The 21,849-nt window shown below is 50.4% G+C and overlaps 1 protein-coding gene across 1 annotated transcript in view; it reads right to left on the reverse strand.

Annotated features, from left to right (window-relative positions):
* Positions 1-115: 115 nt before the first annotated feature.
* The window catches only part of LOC127921771 (unconventional myosin-XV-like), a gene marked incomplete at its 3' end in the record, with an annotated part of 35,416 nt that continues 13,682 nt past the window's right edge, over positions 116-21,849 (reverse strand). Inside the window, exons 6-7 of the mRNA XM_052505381.1 lie at positions 508-614; positions 116-182 (exon numbers count right to left, since the gene is read on the reverse strand). Coding sequence (XP_052361341.1) covers positions 116-182; positions 508-614 — 174 coding nt within the window. The remainder of the gene's footprint in view (positions 183-507; positions 615-21,849) is intronic.

A 21,849-nucleotide genomic window follows, 5' to 3' on the forward strand; every position in this document is an offset into this window, starting at 1 on the left:
GTTATAATGTATTTTAAAGTGTTATAATGTGTTATAATGTGTTATAATGTGTTTTAAAGTGTTATAATGTGTTATAAAGTGTTATAATGTGTTATAATGTGTTATAATGTGTTACCTTGGAGAACCTGACCATTTCAAAGGGATCTCTGGTGTCTTTGGGCTTCTTGGACTTCACAGAGGCCCTGTGGGGAGGAACCACAGATAAACACTCACTTCTGAGGGACACAGTGGAAGGTGTGTGAGTGGTGTGTGTGTTCGATGTGTGTGTGAGTGGTGTGTGTGTGTGTGTGTGTGTGTGTGTGTGTGTGTGTGTGTGTGTGTGGGTTTGATGTGTGTGTGAGTGGTGTGTGTGTGTGTGTGTGTGTGTGTGTGTGTGTGTGTGTGTGTGTGTGTGTGTGTGTGTGTGTGTGTGTGTGTGTGTGTGTGTGTGTGTGCATGCGTGCGTGCGTGCGTGCGTGTGTGTGTGTGTGTGTTTGATGTGTGTGTGAGTGGTGTGTGTGTGCTTACCCCTTAGCAGCCGGTTGTCTAAAGTATTTCTTTGCGAACTCCACCATATCGTACCGCGTGTCCTGCAGAATGCTGTCGTCGATCTCTAGGACCTCATCAAACCCCTCCTAAACCACAGCAACATGTATACAGTAGTACAGAACGCTCTCGTCGACCTCTAGGACCTCATCAAACCCCTCCTAAACCACAGCAACATGTATACAGTAGTACAGAACGCTCTCGTCGACCTCTAGGACCTCATCAAACCCCTCCTAAACCACAGCAACATGTATACAGTAGTACAGAACGCTCTCGTCGACCTCTAGGACCTCATCAAACCCCTCCTAAACCACAGCAACATGTATACAGTAGTACAGAACGCTCTCGTCGACCTCTAGGACCTCATCAAACCCCTCCTAAACCACAGCAACATGTATACAGTAGTACAGTAGTACAGAACGCTCTCGTCGACCTCTAGGACCTCATCAAACCCCTCCTAAACCACAGCAACATGTATACAGTAGTACAGAACGCTCTCGTTGACCTCTAGGACCTCATCAAACCCCTCCTAAACCACAGCAACATGTATACAGTAGTACAGAACGCTCTCGTCGACCTCTAGGACCTCATCAAACCCCTCCTAAACCACAGCAACATGTATACAGTAGTACAGTAGTACAGAACGCTCTCGTCGATCTCTAGGACCTCATCAAACCCCTCCTAAACCACAGCAACATGTATACAGTAGTACAGTAGTACAGAACGCTCTCGTCGACCTCTAGGACCTCATCAAACCCCTCCTAAACCACAGCAACATGTATACAGTAGTACAGTAGTACAGAACGCTCTCGTCGACCTCTAGGACCTCATCAAACCCCTCCTAAACCACAGCAACATGTATACAGTAGTACAGAACGCTCTCGTCGACCTCTAGGACCTCATCAAACCCCTCCTAAACCACAGCAACATGTATAGTACAGTATTACAGTAGTACAGAACGCTCTCGTCGACCTCTAGGACCTCATCAAACCCCTCCTAAACCACAGCAACATGTATACAGTAGTACAGTAGTACAGAACGCTCTCGTCGACCTCTAGGACCTCATCAAACCCCTCCTAAACCACAGCAACATGTATACAGTAGTACAGTAGTACAGAACGCTCTCGTCGACCTCTAGTACCTCATCAAACCCTCCTAAACCACAGCAACATGTATACAGTAGTACAGTAGTACAGAACGCTCTCGTCGACCTCTAGGACCTCATCAACCCCCTCCTAAACCACAGCAACATGTATACAGTAGTACAGTAGTACAGAACGCTCTCGTCGACCTCTAGGACCTCATCAACCCCTCCTAAACCACAGCAACATGTATACAGTAGGACAGAATGCTCGTCGACCTCTAGGACCTCATCAAACCCCTCCTAAACCACAGCAACATGTATACAGTAGGACAGAATGCTCTCGTCGATCTCTAGGACCTCATCAAACCCCTCCTAAACCACAGCAACATGTATACAGTAGTACAGTAGTACAGAACGCTCTCGTTGACCTCTAGAACCTCATCAAACCCCTCCTAAACCACAGCAACATGTATACAGTAGTACAGTAGTACAGAACGCTCTCGTCGATCTCTAGGACCTCATCAAACCCCTCCTAAACCACAGCAACATGTATACAGTAGTACAGAACGCTCTCGTCGACCTCTAGGACCTCATCACCCCCTCCTAAACCACAGCAACATGTATACAGTAGTACAGTAGTACAGAACGCTCTCGTCGACCTCTAGGACCTCATCAAACCCCTCCTAAACCACAGCAACATGTATACAGTAGTACAGAACGCTCTCGTCGACCTCTAGGACCTCATCAACCCCCTCCTAAACCACAGCAACATGTATACAGTAATACAGAACGCTCTCGTCGACCTCTAGGACCTCATCAAACCCCTCCTAAACCACAGCAACATGTATACAGTAGTACAGTAGTACAGAACGCTCTCGTTGACCTCTAGGACCTCATCAAACCCCTCCTAAACCACAGCAACATGTATACAGTAGTACAGAACGCTCTCGTCGACCTCTAGGACCTCATCAAACCCCTCCTAAACCACAGCAACATGTATACAGTAGTACAGTAGTACAGAACGCTCTCGTCGACCTCTAGGACCTCATCAAACCCCTCCTAAACCACAGCAACATGTATACAGTAGTACAGAACGCTCTCGTCGACCTCTAGGACCTCATCAACCCCCTCCTAAACCACAGCAACATGTATACAGTAGTACAGTAGTACAGAACGCTCTCGTCGACCTCTAGGACCTCATCAAACCCCTCCTAAACCACAGCAACATGTATACAGTAGTACAGTAGTACAGAACGCTCTCGTCGACCTCTAGGACCTCATCAAACCCCTCCTAAACCACAGCAACATGTATACAGTAGTACAGTAGTACAGAACGCTCTCGTCGATCTCTAGGACCTCATCAAACCCCTCCTAAACCACAGCAACATGTATACAGTAGTACAGTAGTACAGAACGCTCTCGTCGACCTCTAGGACCTCATCAAACCCCTCCTAAACCACAGCAACATGTATACAGTAGTACAGTAGTACAGAACGCTCTCGTCGACCTCTAGGACCTCATCAAACCCCTCCTAAACCACAGCAACATGTATACAGTAGTACAGTAGTACAGAACACTCTCGTTGACCTCTAGGACCTCATCAAACCCCTCCTAAACCACAGCAACATGTATAGTACAGTGGTACAGTAGTATAGTAATATACTAGTACACCAGTACAGTAGTATAGTAGTATACTAGTATAGTAGTATACTAGTACAGTAGTATACTAGTGCAGTAGTATAGTAGTATATTAGTACAGTAGTACAGTAGTATACTAGTACAGTAGTATGGCAGTACAGTAGTATACTAGTGCAGTAGTATAGTAGTATATTAGTACAGTAGTACAGTAGTATACTAGTACAGTAGTATGGCAGTACAGTGGTATTGTAGTAGTGTGTGTATCAGTGTGTACCTCCAGGGTGGGGTCTATCTGGTGTACTACAGTGTGTGTATCAGTGTGTACCTCCAGGGTCTGGGTCTATCTGGTGTACTACAGTGTGTGTATCAGTGTGTACCTCCAGGGTCTGGGTCTATCTGGTGTACTACAGTGTGTGTATCAGTGTGTACCTCCAGGGTCTGGGTCTATCTGGTGTACTACAGTGTGTGTATCAGTGTGTACCTCCAGGGTCTGGGTCTATCTGGTGTACTACAGTGTGTGTATCAGTGTGTACCTCCAGGGTCTGGGTCTATCTGGTGTACTACAGTGTGTGTATCAGTGTGTACCTCCAGGGTCTGGGTCTATCTGGTGTACTACAGTGTGTGTATCAGTGTGTACCTCCAGGGTCTGGGTCTATCTGGTGTACTACAGTGTGTGTATCAGTGTGTACCTCCAGGGTCTGGGTCTATCTGGTGTACTACAGTGTGTGTATCAGTGTGTACCTCCAGGGTGGGGTCTATCTGGTGTACTACAGTGTGTGTATCAGTGTGTACCTCCAGGGTGGGGGTCTATCTGGTGTACTACAGTGTGTGTATCAGTGTGTACCTCCAGGGTCTGGGTCTATCTGGTGTACTACAGTGTGTGTATCAGTGTGTACCTCCAGGGTGGTGTCTATCTGGTGTACTACAGTGTGTGTATCAGTGTGTACCTCCAGGGTGGGGTGTATCTGGTGTACTACAGTGTGTGTATCAGTGTGTACCTCCAGGGTGGGGGTCTATCTGGTGTACTACAGTGTGTGTATCAGTGTGTACCTCCAGGGTCTGGGTCTATCTGGTGTACTACAGTGTGTGTATCAGTGTGTACCTCCAGGGTGGGGGTCTATCTGGTGTACTACAGTGTGTGTATCAGTGTGTACCTCCAGGGTGGGGTCTATCTGGTGTACTACAGTGTGTGTATCAGTGTGTACCTCCAGGGTCTGGGTCTATCTGGTGTACTACAGTGTGTGTATCAGTGTGTACCTCCAGGGTCTGGGTCTATCTGGTGTACTACAGTGTGTGTATCAGTGTGTACCTCCAGGGTGGTGTCTATCTGGTGTACTACAGTGTGTGTGTCAGTGTGTACCTCCAGGGTGGGGTCTATCTGGTGTACTACAGTGTGTGTATCAGTGTGTACCTCCAGGGTGGGGTGTATCTGGTGTACTACAGTGTGTGTATCAGTGTGTACCTCCAGGGTGGGGGTCTATCTGGTGTACTACAGTGTGTGTATCAGTGTGTACCTCCAGGGTCTGGGTCTATCTGGTGTACTACAGTGTGTGTATCAGTGTGTACCTCCAGGGTGGGGGTCTATCTGGTGTACTACAGTGTGTGTATCAGTGTGTACCTCCAGGGTGGGGGTCTATCTGGTGTACTACAGTGTGTGTATCAGTGTGTACCTCCAGGGTCTGGGTCTATCTGGTGTACTACAGTGTGTGTATCAGTGTGTACCTCCAGGGTGGGGTCTATCTGGTGTACTACAGTGTGTGTATCAGTGTGTACCTCCAGGGTCTGGGTCTATCTGGTGTACTACAGTGTGTGTATCAGTGTGTACCTCCAGGGTGGGGTCTATCTGGTGTACTACAGTGTGTGTATCAGTGTGTACCTCCAGGGTGGGGGTCTATCTGGTGTACTACAGTGTGTGTATCAGTGTGTACCTCCAGGGTCTGGGTCTATCTGGTGTACTACAGTGTGTGTATCAGTGTGTACCTCCAGGGTCTGGGTCTATCTGGTGTACTACAGTGTGTGTATCAGTGTGTACCTCCAGGGTGGGGTCTATCTGGTGTACTACAGTGTGTGTATCAGTGTGTACCTCCAGGGTCTGGGTCTATCTGGTGTACTACAGTGTGTGTATCAGTGTGTACCTCCAGGGTGGTGTCTATCTGGTGTACTACAGTGTGTGTATCAGTGTGTACCTCCAGGGTGGGGGTGTATCTGGTGTACTACAGTGTGTGTATCAGTGTGTACCTCCAGGGTGGGGGTCTATCTGGTGTACTACAGTGTGTGTATCAGTGTGTACCTCCAGGGTCTGGGTCTATCTGGTGTACTACAGTGTGTGTATCAGTGTGTACCTCCAGGGTGGGGGTCTATCTGGTGTACTACAGTGTGTGTATCAGTGTGTACCTCCAGGGTGGGGGTCTATCTGGTGTACTACAGTGTGTGTATCAGTGTGTACCTCCAGGGTCTGGGGTCTATCTGGTGTACTACAGTGTGTGTATCAGTGTGTACCTCCAGGGTCTGGGTCTATCTGGTGTACTACAGTGTGTGTATCAGTGTGTACCTCCAGGGTGGTGTCTATCTGGTGTACTACAGTGTGTGTGTCAGTGTGTACCTCCAGGGTGGGGTCTATCTGGTGTACTACAGTGTGTGTATCAGTGTGTACCTCCAGGGTGGGGTGTATCTGGTGTACTACAGTGTGTGTATCAGTGTGTACCTCCAGGGTGGGGGTCTATCTGGTGTACTACAGTGTGTGTATCAGTGTGTACCTCCAGGGTCTGGGTCTATCTGGTGTACTACAGTGTGTGTATCAGTGTGTACCTCCAGGGTGGGGGTCTATCTGGTGTACTACAGTGTGTGTATCAGTGTGTACCTCCAGGGTGGGGTCTATCTGGTGTACTACAGTGTGTGTATCAGTGTGTACCTCCAGGGTCTGGGTCTATCTGGTGTACTACAGTGTGTGTATCAGTGTGTACCTCCAGGGTGGGGTCTATCTGGTGTACTACAGTGTGTGTATCAGTGTGTACCTCCAGGGTCTGGGTCTATCTGGTGTACTACAGTGTGTGTATCAGTGTGTACCTCCAGGGTGGGGTCTATCTGGTGTACTACAGTGTGTGTATCAGTGTGTACCTCCAGGGTGGGGGTCTATCTGGTGTACTACAGTGTGTGTATCAGTGTGTACCTCCAGGGTCTGGGTCTATCTGGTGTACTACAGTGTGTGTATCAGTGTGTACCTCCAGGGTCTGGGTCTATCTGGTGTACTACAGTGTGTGTATCAGTGTGTACCTCCAGGGTGGGGGTCTATCTGGTGTACTACAGTGTGTGTATCAGTGTGTACCTCCAGGGTGGGGGTCTATCTGGTGTACTACAGTGTGTGTATCAGTGTGTACCTCCAGGGTGGGGGTCTATCTGGTGTACTACAGTGTGTGTATCAGTGTGTACCTCCAGGGTGGGGTCTATCTGGTGTACTACAGTGTGTGTATCAGTGTGTACCTCCAGGGTCTGGGTCTATCTGGTGTACTACAGTGTGTGTATCAGTGTGTACCTCCAGGGTCTGGGTCTATCTGGTGTACTACAGTGTGTGTATCAGTGTGTACCTCCAGGGTGGGGGTCTATCTGGTGTACTACAGTGTGTGTATCAGTGTGTACCTCCAGGGTCTGGGTCTATCTGGTGTACTACAGTGTGTGTATCAGTGTGTACCTCCAGGGTCTGGGTCTATCTGGTGTACTACAGTGTGTGTATCAGTGTGTACCTCCAGGGTGGGGGTCTATCTGGTGTACTACAGTGTGTGTATCAGTGTGTACCTCCAGGGTGGGGGTCTATCTGGTGTACTACAGTGTGTGTATCAGTGTGTACCTCCAGGGTCTGGGTCTATCTGGTGTACTACAGTGTGTGTATCAGTGTACCTCCAGGGTGGGGTCTATCTGGTGTACTACAGTGTGTGTATCAGTGTGTACCTCCAGGGTCTGGGTCTATCTGGTGTACTACAGTGTGTGTATCAGTGTGTACCTCCCTATCTGGTGTACAGTGTGTGTATCAGTGTGTACCTCCAGGGTGGGTGTATCTGGTGTACTACAGTGTGTGTATCAGTGTGTACCTCCAGGGTGGGGTCTATCTGGTGTACTACAGTGTGTGTATCAGTGTGTACCTCCAGGGTGGGGTCTATCTGGTGTACTACAGTGTGTGTATCAGTGTGTACCTCCAGGGTGGGGTCTATCCTCCAGGGTACCTCCAGGGTGGGGTCTATCTGGTGTACTACAGTGTGTGTATCAGTGTGTACCTCCAGGGTGTATCAGTGGTACCTCCAGGGTGGGGGTCTATCTGGTGTACTACAGTGTGTGTATCAGTGTGTACCTCCAGGGTCTGGGTCTATCTGGTGTACTACAGTGTGTGTATCAGTGTGTACCTCCAGGGTCTGGGTCTATCTGGTGTACTACAGTGTGTGTATCAGTGTGTACCTCCAGGGTGGGGTCTATCTGGTGTACTACAGTGTGTGTATCAGTGTGTACCTCCAGGGTCTGGGTATCTGGTGTACTACAGGGTGGGGTGGGGTGTATCTGGTGTACTACAGTGTGTGTATCAGTGTGTACCTCCAGGGTCCAGGGTCTGGGTCTATCTGGTGTACTACAGTGTGTGTATCAGTGTGTACCTCCAGGGTCTGGGTCTATCTGGTGTACTACAGTGTGTGTATCAGTGTGTACCTCCAGGGTGGGGTCTATCTGGTGTACTACAGTGTGTGTATCAGTGTGTACCTCCAGGGTGGGGTCTATCTGGTGTACTACAGTGTGTGTATCAGTGTGTACCTCCAGGGTCTGGGTCTATCTGGTGTACTACAGTGTGTGTATCAGTGTGTACCTCCAGGGTGGGGTCTATCTGGTGTACTACAGTGTGTGTATCAGTGTGTACCTCCAGGGTGGGGGTCTATCTGGTGTACTACAGTGTGTGTATCAGTGTGTACCTCCAGGGTGGGGGTCTATCTGGTGTACTACAGTGTGTGTATCAGTGTGTACCTCCAGGTGGGGGTCTATCTGGTGTACTACAGTGTGTGTATCAGTGTGTACCTCCAGGGTCTGGGTCTATCTGGTGTACTACAGTGTGTGTATCAGTGTGTACCTCCAGGGTGTGTATCAGGGTCCTATCTGGTGTACTACAGTGTGTGTATCAGTGTGTACCTCCAGGGTCTGGGTCTATCTGTGTGTACTACAGTGTGTGTATCAGTGTGTACCTCCAGGGTGGGGGTCTATCTGGTGTACTACAGGGTGTGTGTATCAGTGTGTGTATCAGTGTGTACCTCCAGGGTGGGGTCTATCTGGTGTACTACAGTGTGTGTATCAGTGTGTACCTCCAGGGTGGGGGTCTATCTGGTGTACTACAGTGTGTGTATCAGTGTGTACCTCCAGGGTCTGGGTCTATCTGGTGTACTACAGTGTGTGTATCAGTGTGTACCTCCAGGGTCTGGGTCTATCTGGTGTACTACAGTGTGTGTATCAGTGTGTACCTCCAGGGTGGGGTCTATCTGGTGTACTACAGTGTGTGTATCAGTGTGTACCTCCAGGGTGGGGGTCTATCTGGTGTACTACAGTGTGTGTATCAGTGTGTACCTCCAGGGTGGGGTCTATCTGGTGTACTACAGTGTGTGTATCAGGGTGTGTACCTCCAGGGTCAGGGGGTCTATCTGGTGTACTACAGTGTGTGTATCAGTGTGTACCTCCAGGGTCTGGGTCTATCTGGTGTACTACAGTGTGTGTATCAGTGTGTACCTCCAGGGTGGGGTCTATCTGGGTCAGTGTGTGTATCTCCAGGGTGTCTATCTGGTGTACTACAGTGTGTGTATCAGTGTGTACCTCCAGGGTCTGGGTCTATCTGGTGTACTACAGTGTGTGTATCAGTGTGTACCTCCAGGGTGGGGTCTATCTGGTGTACTACAGTGTGTGTATCAGTGTACCTCCAGGGTGGGGTCTATCTGGTGTACTACAGTGTATGTGTACCTCCAGGGTGGGTCTATCTGGTGTACAGTGTGTGTATCAGTGTGTACCTCCAGGGTCTGGGTCATCTGGTGGTGTGGGGGTCTATCTGGTGTACTACAGTGTGTGTATCAGTGTGTACCTCCAGGGTCTGGGTCTATCTGGTGTACTACAGTGTGTGTATCAGTGTGTACCTCCAGGGTCTGGGTCTATCTGGTGTACTACAGTGTGTATCAGTGTGTATCAGGGTGTGTACCTCCAGGGTCCAGGGGGTCTATCTGGTGTACTACAGTGTGTGTATCAGTGTGTACCTCCAGGGTGGGGTCTATCTGGTGTACTACAGTGTGTATCAGTGTGTACCTCCAGGGTCTGGGTCTATCTGGTGTACTACAGTGTGTGTATCAGTGTGTACCTCCAGGGTGGGGTCTATCTGGTGTACTACAGTGTGTGTATCAGTGTGTACCTCCAGGGGGGGGGTCTATCTGGTGTACTACAGTGTGTGTATCAGTGTGTACCTCCAGGGTGGGGGTCTATCTGGTGTACTACAGTGTGTGTATCAGTGTGTACCTCCAGGGGGGGTCTATCTGGTGTACTACAGTGTGTGTATCAGTGTGTACCTCCAGGGTGGGTCTATCTGGTGTACTACAGTGTGTGTATCAGTGTGTACCTCCAGGGTCGGGGGTCTATCTGGTGTACAGTGTGTGTACAGTGTCCAGGGTGGGGGTATCAGTGTGTCACCTCCAGGGTGGGGGTCTATCTGGTGTACTACAGTGTGTGTATCAGTGTGTACCTCCAGGGTCTGGGTCTATCTGGTGTACTACAGTGTGTGTATCAGTGTGTACCTCCAGGGTGGGGTCTATCTGGTGTACTACAGTGTGTGTATCAGTGTGTATCAGGGTGGGGGTCTATCTGGTGTCCAGGGTATCAGTGTGTACCTCCAGGGTGGGGGTCTATCTGGTGTACTACAGTGTGTGTATCAGTGTGTACCTCCAGGGTCTGGGTCTATCTGGTGTACTACAGTGTGTGTATCAGTGTGTACCTCCAGGGTCTGGGTCTATCCAGGGTCAGTGGGTCTGGGTCATCTGGTGTACTACAGTGTGTGTATCAGTGTGTACCTCCAGGGTGGGGTCTATCTGGTGTACTACAGTGTGTGTATCAGTGTGTACCTCCAGGGTGGGGTCTATCTGGTGTACTACAGTGTGTGTATCAGTGTGTACCTCCAGGGTGGGGTCTATCTGGTGTACTACAGTGTGTGTATCAGTGTGTACCTCCAGGGTGGGGGTCTATCTGGTGTACTACAGTGTGTGTATCAGTGTGTACCTCCAGGGTGGGGTCTATCTGGTGTACTACAGTGTGTGTATCAGTGTGTACCTCCAGGGTGGGGTCTATCTGGTGTACTACAGTGTGTGTATCAGTGTGTACCTCCAGGGTCTATCTGGGGTCTGCAGTGTGTATCTGGGGTGTACTACAGTGTGTGTATCAGTGTGTACCTCCAGGGTCCAGGGTGGGGTCTATCTGGTGTACTACAGTGTGTGTATCAGTGTGTACCTCCAGGGTGGGGTCTATCTGGTGTACTACAGTGTGTGTATCAGTGTGTACCTCCAGGGTGGGGTCTATCTGGTGTACTACAGTGTGTGTATCAGTGTGTACCTCCAGGGTCTGGGTCTATCTGGTGTACTACAGTGTGTGTATCAGTGTGTACCTCCAGGGTCTGGGGGTGTACTACAGTGTGTGTATCAGTGTGTACCTCCAGGGTCTGGGTCAGTGTACTACAGTGTGTGTATCAGTGTGTACCTCCAGGGTGGGGGTCTATCTGGTGTACTACAGTGTGTGTATCAGTGTGTACCTCCAGGGTCTGGGTCTATCTGGTGTACTACAGTGTGTGTATCAGTGTGTACCTCCAGGGTGGGGTCTATCTGGTGTACTACAGTGTGTGTATCAGTGTGTACCTCCAGGGTGGGGTCTATCTGGTGTACTACAGTGTGTGTATCAGTGTGTACCTCCAGGGTGGGGTCTATCTGGTGTACTACAGTGTGTGTATCAGTGTGTACCTCCAGGGTGGGGGTCTATCTGGTGTACTACAGTGTGTGTATCAGTGTGTACCTCCAGGGTCTGGGTCTATCTGGTGTACTACAGTGTGTGTATCAGTGTGTACCTCCAGGGTCTGGGTCTATCTGGTGTACTACAGTGTGTGTATCAGTGTGTACCTCCAGGGTCTGGGTCTATCTGGTGTACTACAGTGTGTGTATCAGTGTGTACCTCCAGGGTGGGGGTCTATCTGGTGTACTACAGTGTGTGTATCAGTGTGTACCTCCAGGGTCTGGGTCTATCTGGTGTACTACAGTGTGTGTATCAGTGTGTACCTCCAGGGTGGGGGTCTATCTGGTGTACTACAGTGTGTGTATCAGTGTGTACCTCCAGGGTCTGGGTCTATCTGGTGTACTACAGTGTGTGTATCAGTGTGTACCTCCAGGGTGGGGTCTATCTGGTGTACTACAGTGTGTGTATCAGTGTGTACCTCCAGGGTCTGGGTCTATCTGGTGTACTACAGTGTGTGTATCAGTGTGTACCTCCAGGGTGGGGTCTATCTGGTGTACTACAGTGTGTGTATCAGTGTGTACCTCCAGGGTGGGGTCTATCTGGTGTACTACAGTGTGTGTATCAGTGTGTACCTCCAGGGTGGGGGTCTATCTGGTGTACTACAGTGTGTGTATCAGTGTGTACCTCCAGGGTCGTGTGTGTGTGTATCCACAGTGTGTATCAGTGTGTACCTCCAGGTCTGGGTCTATCTGGTGTACTACAGTGTGTGTATCAGTGTGTACCTCCAGGGTGGGGTCTATCTGGTGTACTACAGTGTGTGTATCAGTGTACCTCCAGGGTGGGGTCTATCTGGTGTACTACAGTGTGTGTATCAGTGTGTACCTCCAGGGTGGGGTCTATCTGGTGTACTACAGTGTGTGTATCAGTGTGTACCTCCAGGGTGGGGTCTATCTGGTGTACTACAGTGTGTGTATCAGTGTGTACCTCCAGGGTGGGGTCTATCTGGTGTACTACAGTGTGTGTATCAGTGTGTACCTCCAGGGTCTGGGGGTCTATCTGGTGTACTACAGTGTGTGTATCAGTGTGTACCTCCAGGGTGGGGGTCTATCTGGTGTACTACAGTGTGTGTATCAGTGTGTACCTCCAGGGTCTGGGTCTATCTGGTGTACTACAGTGTGTGTATCAGTGTGTACCTCCAGGGTGGGGGTCTATCTGGTGTACAGTGTGTGTATCAGTGTACCTCCAGGGTGGGGTCTATCTGGTGTACTACAGTGTGTGTATCAGTGTACCTCCACAGTGTGTACCTCCAGGGTGGGGGTCTATCTGGTGTACTACAGTGTGTGTATCAGTGTGTACCTCCAGGGTGGGGGTCTATCTGGTGTACTACAGTGTGTGTCAGTGTGTACCTCCAGGGTGGGGGATCTATCTGTGTACCAGTGTGTGTATCAGTGGTACCTCCAGGGTGGGGTCTATCTGGTGTACTACAGTGTGTGTATCAGTGTGTACCTCCAGGGGGGGTCTATCTGGTGTACTACAGTGTGTGTATCAGTGTGTACCTCCAGGGTGGGGGTCTATCTGGTGTACTACAGTGTGTGTATCAGTGTGTACCTCCAGGGTCTGGGTCTATCTGGTGTACTACAGTGTGTGTATCAGTGTGTACCTCCAGGGTGGGGGTCCATCTGGTACTACAGTGGGTATCTATCCAGGGTGGTGTACTACAGTGTGTGTATCAGTGTGTACCTCCAGGGTGGGGTCTATCTGGTGTACTACAGTGTGTATCAGTGTGTACCTCCAGGGTGGGGTCTATCTGGTGTACTACAGTGTGTGTATCAGTGTGTACCTCCAGGGTCTGGGTCTATCTGGGTACTACAGTGTACAGTGTGTGTATCAGTGTGTACCTCCAGGGTGGGGTCTATCTGGTGTACTACAGTGTGTGTATCAGTGTACCTCCAGGGTCTGGGTCTATCTGGTGTACTACAGTGTGTGTATCAGTGTGTACCTCCAGGGTGGGGGTCTATCTGGTGTACTACAGTGTGTATCAGTCCAGGGTGGGTCTATCTGGTGTACTCCAGGGTACCTCCAGGGGGGTCTATCTGGTGTACTACAGTGTGTGTATCAGTGTGTACCTCCAGGGTGGGGGTCTATCTGGTGTACTACAGTGTGTGTATCAGTGTGTACCTCCAGGGTCTGGGTCTATCTGGTGTACTACAGTGTGTGTATCAGTGTGTACCTCCAGGGTCTGGGTCTATCTGGTGTACTACAGTGTGTGTATCAGTGTGTACCTCCAGGGTCTGGGTCTATCTGGTGTACTACAGTCCAGGGTGTGTATCAGTGTGTACCTCCAGGGTCTGGGTCTATCTGGTGTACTACAGTGTGTGTGTGTATCAGTGTGTGTGTACCTCCAGGGTCTGGGTCTATCTGGTGTACTACAGTGTGTGTATCAGTGTGTACCTCCAGGGTGGGGTCTATCTGGTGTACTACAGTGTGTGTATCAGGGTGTGTACCTATCCAGGGTCTGGGTGTATCTGGTGTACTACAGTGTGTGTATCAGTGTACCTCCAGGGTGGGGTCTATCTGGTGTACTACAGTGTGTGTATCAGTGTGTACCTCCAGGGTGGGGTCTATCTGGTGTACTACAGTGTGTGTATCAGTGTGTACCTCCAGGGTGGGGGTCTATCTGGTGTACTACAGTGTGTGTATCAGTGTGTACCTCCAGGGTGGGGTCTATCTGGTGTACTACAGTGTGTGTATCAGTGTGTACCTCCAGGGTGGGGGGTCTATCTGGTGTACTACAGTGTGTATCAGTGTGTACCTCCAGGGTGGGGGTCTATCTGCATCAGTGTACCTCCAGGGTGGTGTCTATCTGGTGTACTACAGTGTGCATCAGTGTGTACTCCAGGGTGGGGTCTATCTGGTGTACTACAGTGTGTGTATCAGTGTGTACCTCCAGGGTGGGGGTCTATCTGGTGTACTACAGTGTGTATCAGTGTGTACCTCCAGGGTGGGGGTCTATCTGGTGTACTACCTCCAGGGTCTGGGTCTGTATCAGTGTGTACAGTGTGTACCTCCAGGGTGGGGTCTATCTGGTGTACTACAGTGTGTGTATCAGTGTGTACCTCCAGGGTGGGGGTCTATCTGGTGTACTACAGTGTGTGTATCAGTGTACCTCCAGGGTGGGGGTCTATCTGGTGTACTACAGTGTGTGTATCAGTGTACCTCCAGGGTGGGGGTCTATCTGGTGTACTACAGTGTGTGTATCAGTGTGTACCTCCAGGGTGGGGTCTATCTGGTGTACTACAGTGTGTGTATCAGTGTGTACCTCCAGGGTGGGGGTCTATCTGGTGTACTACAGTGTGTGTATCAGTGTACCTCCAGGGTGGGGGTCTATCTGGTGTACTACAGTGTGTGTATCAGTGTGTACCTCCAGGGTGGGTCTATCTGGTGTACTACAGTGTGTGTATCAGTGTGTACCTCCAGGGTGGGGTCTATCTGGTGTACTACAGTGTGTGTATCAGTGTGTACCTCCAGGGTGGGGGTCTATCTGGTGTACTACAGTGTGTGTATCAGTGTGTACCTCCAGGGTGGGGGTCTATCTGGTGTACTACAGTGTGTGTATCAGTGTGTACCTCCAGGGTGGGGTCTATCTGGTGTACTACAGTGTGTGTATCAGTGTACCTCCAGGGTGGGGGTATCTGGTGTACTCCAGGGTCTGGGTCTATCTGGTGTACTACAGTGTGTGTATCAGTGTACTCCAGGGTCTGGGTCTATCTGGTGTACTACAGTGTGTGTATCAGTGTGGGGTCTATCTGGTGTACTACAGTGTGTCCAGGGTCCAGGGTGGGTCTATCTGGTGTACTACAGTGTGTGTATCAGTGTGTACCTCCAGGGTCTGGGTCTATCTGGTGTACTACAGTGTGTGTATCAGTGTGTACCTCCAGGGTGGGGTCTATCTGGTGTACTACAGTGTGTGTATCAGTGTACCTCCAGGGTGGGGGGTCTATCTGGTGTACTACAGTGTGTGTATCAGTGTGTACCTCCAGGGTGGGGTCTATCTGGTGTACTACAGTGTGTGTATCAGTGTGTACCTCCAGGGTGGGGGTCTATCTGGTGTACTACAGTGTGTGTATCAGTGTGTACCTCCAGGGTGGGGTCTATCTGGTGTACTACAGTGTGTGTATCAGTGTACCTCCAGGGTGGGGTCTATCTGGTGTACTACAGTGTGTGTATCAGTGTGTACCTCCAGGGTGGGGTCTATCTGGTGTACTACAGTGTGTGTATCAGTCCAGGGTGTATCCTCCAGGGTGGGGTCTATCTGGTGTACTACAGTGTGTGTATCAGTGTGTACCTCCAGGGTGGGGTCTATCTGGTGTACTACAGTGTGTGTATCAGTGTGTACCTCCAGGGTGGGGTCTATCTGGTGTACTACAGTGTGTGTATCAGTGTGTACCTCCAGGGTGGGGGTCTATCTGGTGTACTACAGTGTGTGTATCAGTGTGTACCTCCAGGGTGGGGGTCTATCTGGTGTACTACAGTGTGTGTATCAGTGTGTACCTCCAGGGTGGGGGTCTATCTGGTGTACTACAGTGTGTGTATCAGTGTGTACCTCCAGGGTGGGGTCTATCTGGTGTACTACAGTGTGTGTATCAGTGTGTACCTCCAGGGGGGGGTCTATCTGGTGTACTACAGTGTGTGTATCAGTGTGTACCTCCAGGGTCTGGGTCTATCTGGTGTACTACAGTGTGTGTATCAGTGTGTACCTCCAGGGTGGGGGTCTATCTGGTGTACTACAGTGTGTGTATCAGTGTGTACCTCCAGGGTGGGGTCTATCTGTGTGTACCTCCAGGGTGGGGTCTATCTGGTGTACAGTGTATCAGTGTGTACCTCCAGGGTGGGGTCTATCTGGTGTACTACAGTGTGTGTATCAGTGTGTACCTCCAGGGTCTGGGTCTATCTGGTGTACTACAGTGTGTATCAGTGTACCTCCAGGGTGGGGGTCTATCTGGTGTACTCCAGTGGTATCAGTGTACCCAGGGTGGGTCTATCTGGTGTACTACAGTGTGTGTATCACAGTGTGTATCCTACCTCCAGGGTCTGGGTCTATCTGGTGTACTACAGTGTGTGTATCAGTGTGTACCTCCAGGGTCTGGGTCTATCTGGTGTACTACAGTGTGTGTATCAGTGTGTACCTCCAGGGTGGGGTCTATCTGGTGTACTACAGTGTGTGTATCAGTGTGTACCTCCAGGGTGGGGGTCTATCTGGTGTACTACAGTGTGTGTATCAGTGTGTACCTCCAGGGTCTGGGTCTATCTGGTGTACTACAGTGTGTGTATCAGTGTGTACCTCCAGGGTCTGGGTCTATCTGGTGTACTACAGTGTGTGTATCAGTGTGTACCTCCAGGGTCTGGGTCTATCTGGTGTACTACAGTGTGTGTATCAGTGTGTACCTCCAGGGTGGGGTCTATCTGGTGTACTACAGTGTGTGTATCAGTGTGTACCTCCAGGGTCTGGGTCTATCTGGTGTACTACAGTGTGTGTATCAGTGTGTACATCCAGGGTGGGGTCTATCTGGTGTACTACAGTGTGTGTATCAGTGTGTACCTCCAGGGTGGGGGTCTATCTGGTGTACTACAGTGTGTGTATCAGTGTGTACCTCCAGGGTGGGGGTCTATCTGGTGTACTACAGTGTGTGTATCAGTGTGTACCTCCAGGGTGGGGGTCTATCTGGTGTACTACAGTGTGTGTATCAGTGTGTACCTCCAGGGTGGGGGTCTATCTGGTGTACTACAGTGTGTGTATCAGGGTGTGTACCTCCAGGGTGGTACCCCAGGGTCTATCTGGTGTACTACAGTGTGTGTATCAGTGTGTACCTCCAGGGTGGGGGTCTATCTGGTGTACTACAGTGTGTGTATCAGTGTGTATCCTCCAGGGTCTCCAGGGTGGGTCTATCTGGTGTACTACAGTGTGTGTATCAGTGTGTACCTCCAGGGTGGGGTCTATCTGGTGTACTACAGTGTGTGTATCAGTGTACCTCCAGGGTGGGGTCTATCTGGTGTACTACAGTGTGTGTATCAGTGTGTACCTCCAGGGTCTGGGTCTATCTGGTGTACTACAGTGTGTGTATCAGTGTGTACCTCCAGGGTGGGGTCTATCTGGTGTACTACAGTGTGTGTATCAGTGTGTACCTCCAGGGTCTGGGTCTATCTGGTGTACTACAGTGTGTGTATCAGTGTGTACCTCCAGGGTGGGGTCTATCTGTACTACAGTGTGTACAGTGTACCTCCAGGGTCTGGGTCTGTGTACTACAGTGTGTGTATCAGTGTGTACTCCAGGGTGGGGTCTATCTGGTGTACTACAGTGTGTGTATCAGTGTGTACCTCCAGGGTGGGGTCTATCTGGTGTACTACAGTGTGTGTATCAGTGTGTACCTCCAGGGTGGGTCTATCTGGTGTACTACAGTGTGTGTATCAGTGTGTACCTCCAGGGTGGGGTCTATCTGGTGTACTACAGTGTGTGTATCAGTGTGTACCTCCAGGGTGGGGTCTATCTGGTGTACTACAGTGTGTGTATCAGTGTGTACCTCCAGGGTCTGGGTCTATCTGGTGTACTACAGTGTGTGTATCAGTGTGTACCTCCAGGGTGGGGTCTATCTGGTGTACTACAGTGTGTGTATCAGTGTGTACCTCCAGGGTGGGGGTCTATCTGGTGTACTACAGTGTGTGTATCAGTGTGTACCTCCAGGGTGGGGTCTATCTGGTGTACTACAGTGTGTGTATCAGTGTACCTCCAGGGTGGGGTCTATCTGGTGTACTACAGTGTGTGTATCAGTGTGTACCTCCAGGGTGGGTCTATCTGGTGTACTCAGTGTGTGTATCAGGGTACCTCCAGGGTGGGGGTCTATCTGGTGTACTACAGTGTGTGTATCAGTGTGTACCTCCAGGGTGGGGGTCTATCTGGTGTACTACAGTGTGTGTATCAGTGTGTACCTCCAGGGTGGGGTCTATCTGGTGTACTACAGTGTGTGTATCAGTGTGTACCTCCAGGGTCTGGGTCTATCTGGTGTACTACAGTGTGTGTATCAGTGTGTACCTCCAGGGTGGGGTCTATCTGGTGTACTACAGTGTGTGTATCAGTGTGTACCTCCAGGGTGGGGGTCTATCTGGTGTACTACAGTGTGTGTATCAGTGTACCTCCAGGGTCTGGGTCTATCTGGTGTACTACAGTGTGTGTATCAGTGTGTACCTCCAGGGTGGGGTCTATCTGGTGTACTACAGTGTGTGTATCAGTGTGTACCTCCAGGGTCTGGGTCTATCTGGTGTACTACAGTGTGTGTATCAGTGTGTACCTCCAGGGTGGGTCTATCTGGTGTACTACAGTGTGTGTATCAGTGTGTACCTCCAGGGTGGGGGTCTATCTGGTGTACTACAGTGTCTGTATCAGTGTGTATCACCTCCAGGGTGGGGTCTATCTGGTGTACTACAGTGTGTGTATCAGTGTGTACCTCCAGGGTGGGGTCTATCTGGTGTACTACAGTGTGTGTATCAGTGTGTACCTCCAGGGTGGGGGTCTATCTGGTGTACTACAGTGTGTATCAGTGTACCTCCAGGGTGGGGTCTATCTGGTGTACTACAGTGTGTGTATCAGTGTGTACCTCCAGGGTGGGGTCTATCTGGTGTACTACAGTGTGTGTATCAGTGTGTACCTCCAGGGTGGGGGTCTATCAGTGTACTACAGTGTGTGTATCAGGGTCCAGGGTGGGGTCTATCTGGTGTACTACAGTGTGTGTATCAGTGTGTACCTCCAGGGTGGGGGTCTATCTGGTGTACTACAGTGTGTGTATCAGTGTGTACCTCCAGGGTGGGGGTCTATCTGGTGTACTACAGTGTGTGTATCAGTGTGTACCTCCAGGGTGGGGTCTATCTGTGTACTACAGTGTGTGTATCACCTCCAGGGTGGGGTCTATCTGGTGTACTACAGTGTGTGTATCAGTGTGTACCTCCAGGGTCTGGGTCTATCTGGTGTACTACAGTGTGTGTATCAGTGTGTACCTCCAGGGTGGGTCTATCTGGTGTACTACAGTGTGTGTATCAGTGTGTACCTCCAGGGTCTGGGTCTATCTGGTGTACTACAGTGTGTGTATCAGTGTCCAGGGTACCTCCAGTGGTACCTCCAGGGTGGGGTCTATCTGGTGTACTACAGTGTGTGTATCAGTGTGTACCTCCAGGGTCTGGGTCTATCTGGTGTACTACAGTGTGTGTATCAGTGTGTACCTCCAGGGTGGGGTCTATCTGGTGTACTACAGTGTGTGTATCAGTGTGTACCTCCAGGGTCTGGGTCTATCTGGTGTACTACAGTGTGTGTATCAGTCCAGGGTGTACCTCCAGGGTCCCAGGGTGGGGTCTATCTGGTGTACTACAGTGTGTGTATCAGTGTGTACCTCCAGGGTGGGGGTCTATCTGGTGTACTACAGTGTGTGTATCAGTGTGTACCTCCAGGGTGGGGGTCTATCTGGTGTACTACAGTGTGTGTATCAGTGTGTACCTCCAGGGTGGGGTCTATCTGGTGTACTACAGTGTGTGTATCAGTGTGTACCTCCAGGGTCTGGGTCTATCTGGTGTACTACAGTGTGTGTATCAGTGTGTACCTCCAGGGTCTGGGTCTATCTGTGTGTACTCCACAGTGTGTGTATCAGTGTGTACCTCCAGGGTCTGGGTCTATCTGGTGTACTACAGTGTGTGTATCAGTGTGTACCTCCAGGGTCTGGGTCTATCTGGTGTACTACAGTGTGTGTATCAGTGTGTACCTCCAGGGTGGGGTCTATCTGGTGTACTACAGTGTGTGTATCAGTGTGTACCTCCAGGGTCTGGGTCTATCTGGTGTACTACAGTGTGTGTATCAGTGTGTACCTCCAGGGTGGGGTCTATCTGGTGTACTACAGTGTGTGTATCAGTGTGTACCTCCAGGGTGGGGTCTATCTGGTGTACTACAGTGTGTGTATCAGTGTGTACCTCCAGGGTGGGGTCTATCTGGTGTACTACAGTGTGTGTATCAGTGTGTACCTCCAGGGTGGGGTCTATCCAGTGGTGTACCTCCAGGGTCTGGGTCTATCTGGTGTACTACAGTGTGTGTATCAGTGTGTACCTCCAGGGTGGGGTCTATCTGGTGTACTACAGTGTGTGTATCAGTGTGTACCTCCAGGGTGGGGGTCTATCTGGTGTACTACAGTGTGTGTATCAGTGTGTACCTCCAGGGTGGGGTCTATCTGGTGTACTACAGTGTGTGTATCAGTGTGTACCTCCAGGGTGGGGGTCTATCTGGTGTACTACAGTGTGTGTATCAGTGTGTACCTCCAGGGTCTGGGTCTATCTGGTGTACTACAGTGTGTGTATCAGTGTGTACCTCCAGGGTGGGGTCTATCTGGTGTACTACAGTGTGTGTATCAGTGTGTACCTCCAGGGTCTGGGTCTATCTGGTGTACTACAGTGTGTGTATCAGTGTGTACCTCCAGGTGGGGTCTATCTGGTGTACTACAGTGTGTGTATCAGTGTGTACCTCCAGGGTGGGGTCATCTGGTGTACTACAGTGGGTCAGTGTGTATCCAGGGTCTGGGGGTCTATCTGGTGTACTACAGTGTGTGTATCAGTGTGTACCTCCAGGGTGGGGTCTATCTGGTGTACTACAGTGTGTGTATCAGTGGTACCTCCAGGGTGGGTCTATCTGGTGTACTACAGTGTGTGTATCAGTGTGTACCTCCAGGGTGGGGTCTATCTGGTGTACTACAGTGTGTGTATCAGTGTGTACCTCCAGGGTGGGGTCTATCTGGTGTACTACAGTGTGTGTATCAGTGTGTACCTCCAGGGTGGGGTCTATCTGGTGTACTACAGTGTGTGTATCAGTGTGTACCTCCAGGGTGGGGTCTATCTGGTGTACTACAGTGTGTGTATCAGTGTGTACCTCCAGGGTGGGGGTCTATCTGGTGTACTACAGTGTGTGTATCAGTGTGTACCTCCAGGGTGGGGGTCTATCTGGTGTACAGTGTCAGTGTGTACCTCCAGGGTGGGGTCTATCTGGTGTACTACAGTGTGTGTATCAGTGTGTACCCAGGGTCCAGGGTCTCAGTGGGTCCAGGGTATCTGGTGTACTACAGTGTGTGTATCAGTGTGTACCTCCAGGGTCTGGGTCTATCTGGTGTACTACAGTGTGTGTATCAGTGTGTACCTCCAGGGTGGGGTCTATCTGGTGTACTACAGTGTGTGTATCAGTGTGTACCTCCAGGGTCTGGGTCTATCTGGTGTACTACAGTGTGTGTATCAGTGTGTACCTCCAGGGTGGGGTCTATCTGGTGTACTACAGTGTGTGTATCAGTGTGTACCTCCAGGGTGGGGTCTATCTGGTGTACTACAGTGTGTGTATCAGTGTGTACCTCCAGGGTGGGGGTCTATCTGGTGTACTACAGTGTGTGTATCAGTGTGTACCTCCAGGGTGGGGGTCTATCTGGTGTACTACAGTGTGTGTATCAGTGTGTACCTCCAGGGTGGGGGTCTATCTGGTGTACTACAGTGTGTGTATCAGTGTGTACCTCCAGGGTGGGGGTCTATCTGGTGTACTACAG

The sequence above is a fragment of the Oncorhynchus keta genome, unplaced genomic scaffold (genome assembly GCF_023373465.1).
Source record: "Oncorhynchus keta strain PuntledgeMale-10-30-2019 unplaced genomic scaffold, Oket_V2 Un_contig_2351_pilon_pilon, whole genome shotgun sequence".
NCBI lineage: Eukaryota > Metazoa > Chordata > Actinopteri > Salmoniformes > Salmonidae > Oncorhynchus > Oncorhynchus keta.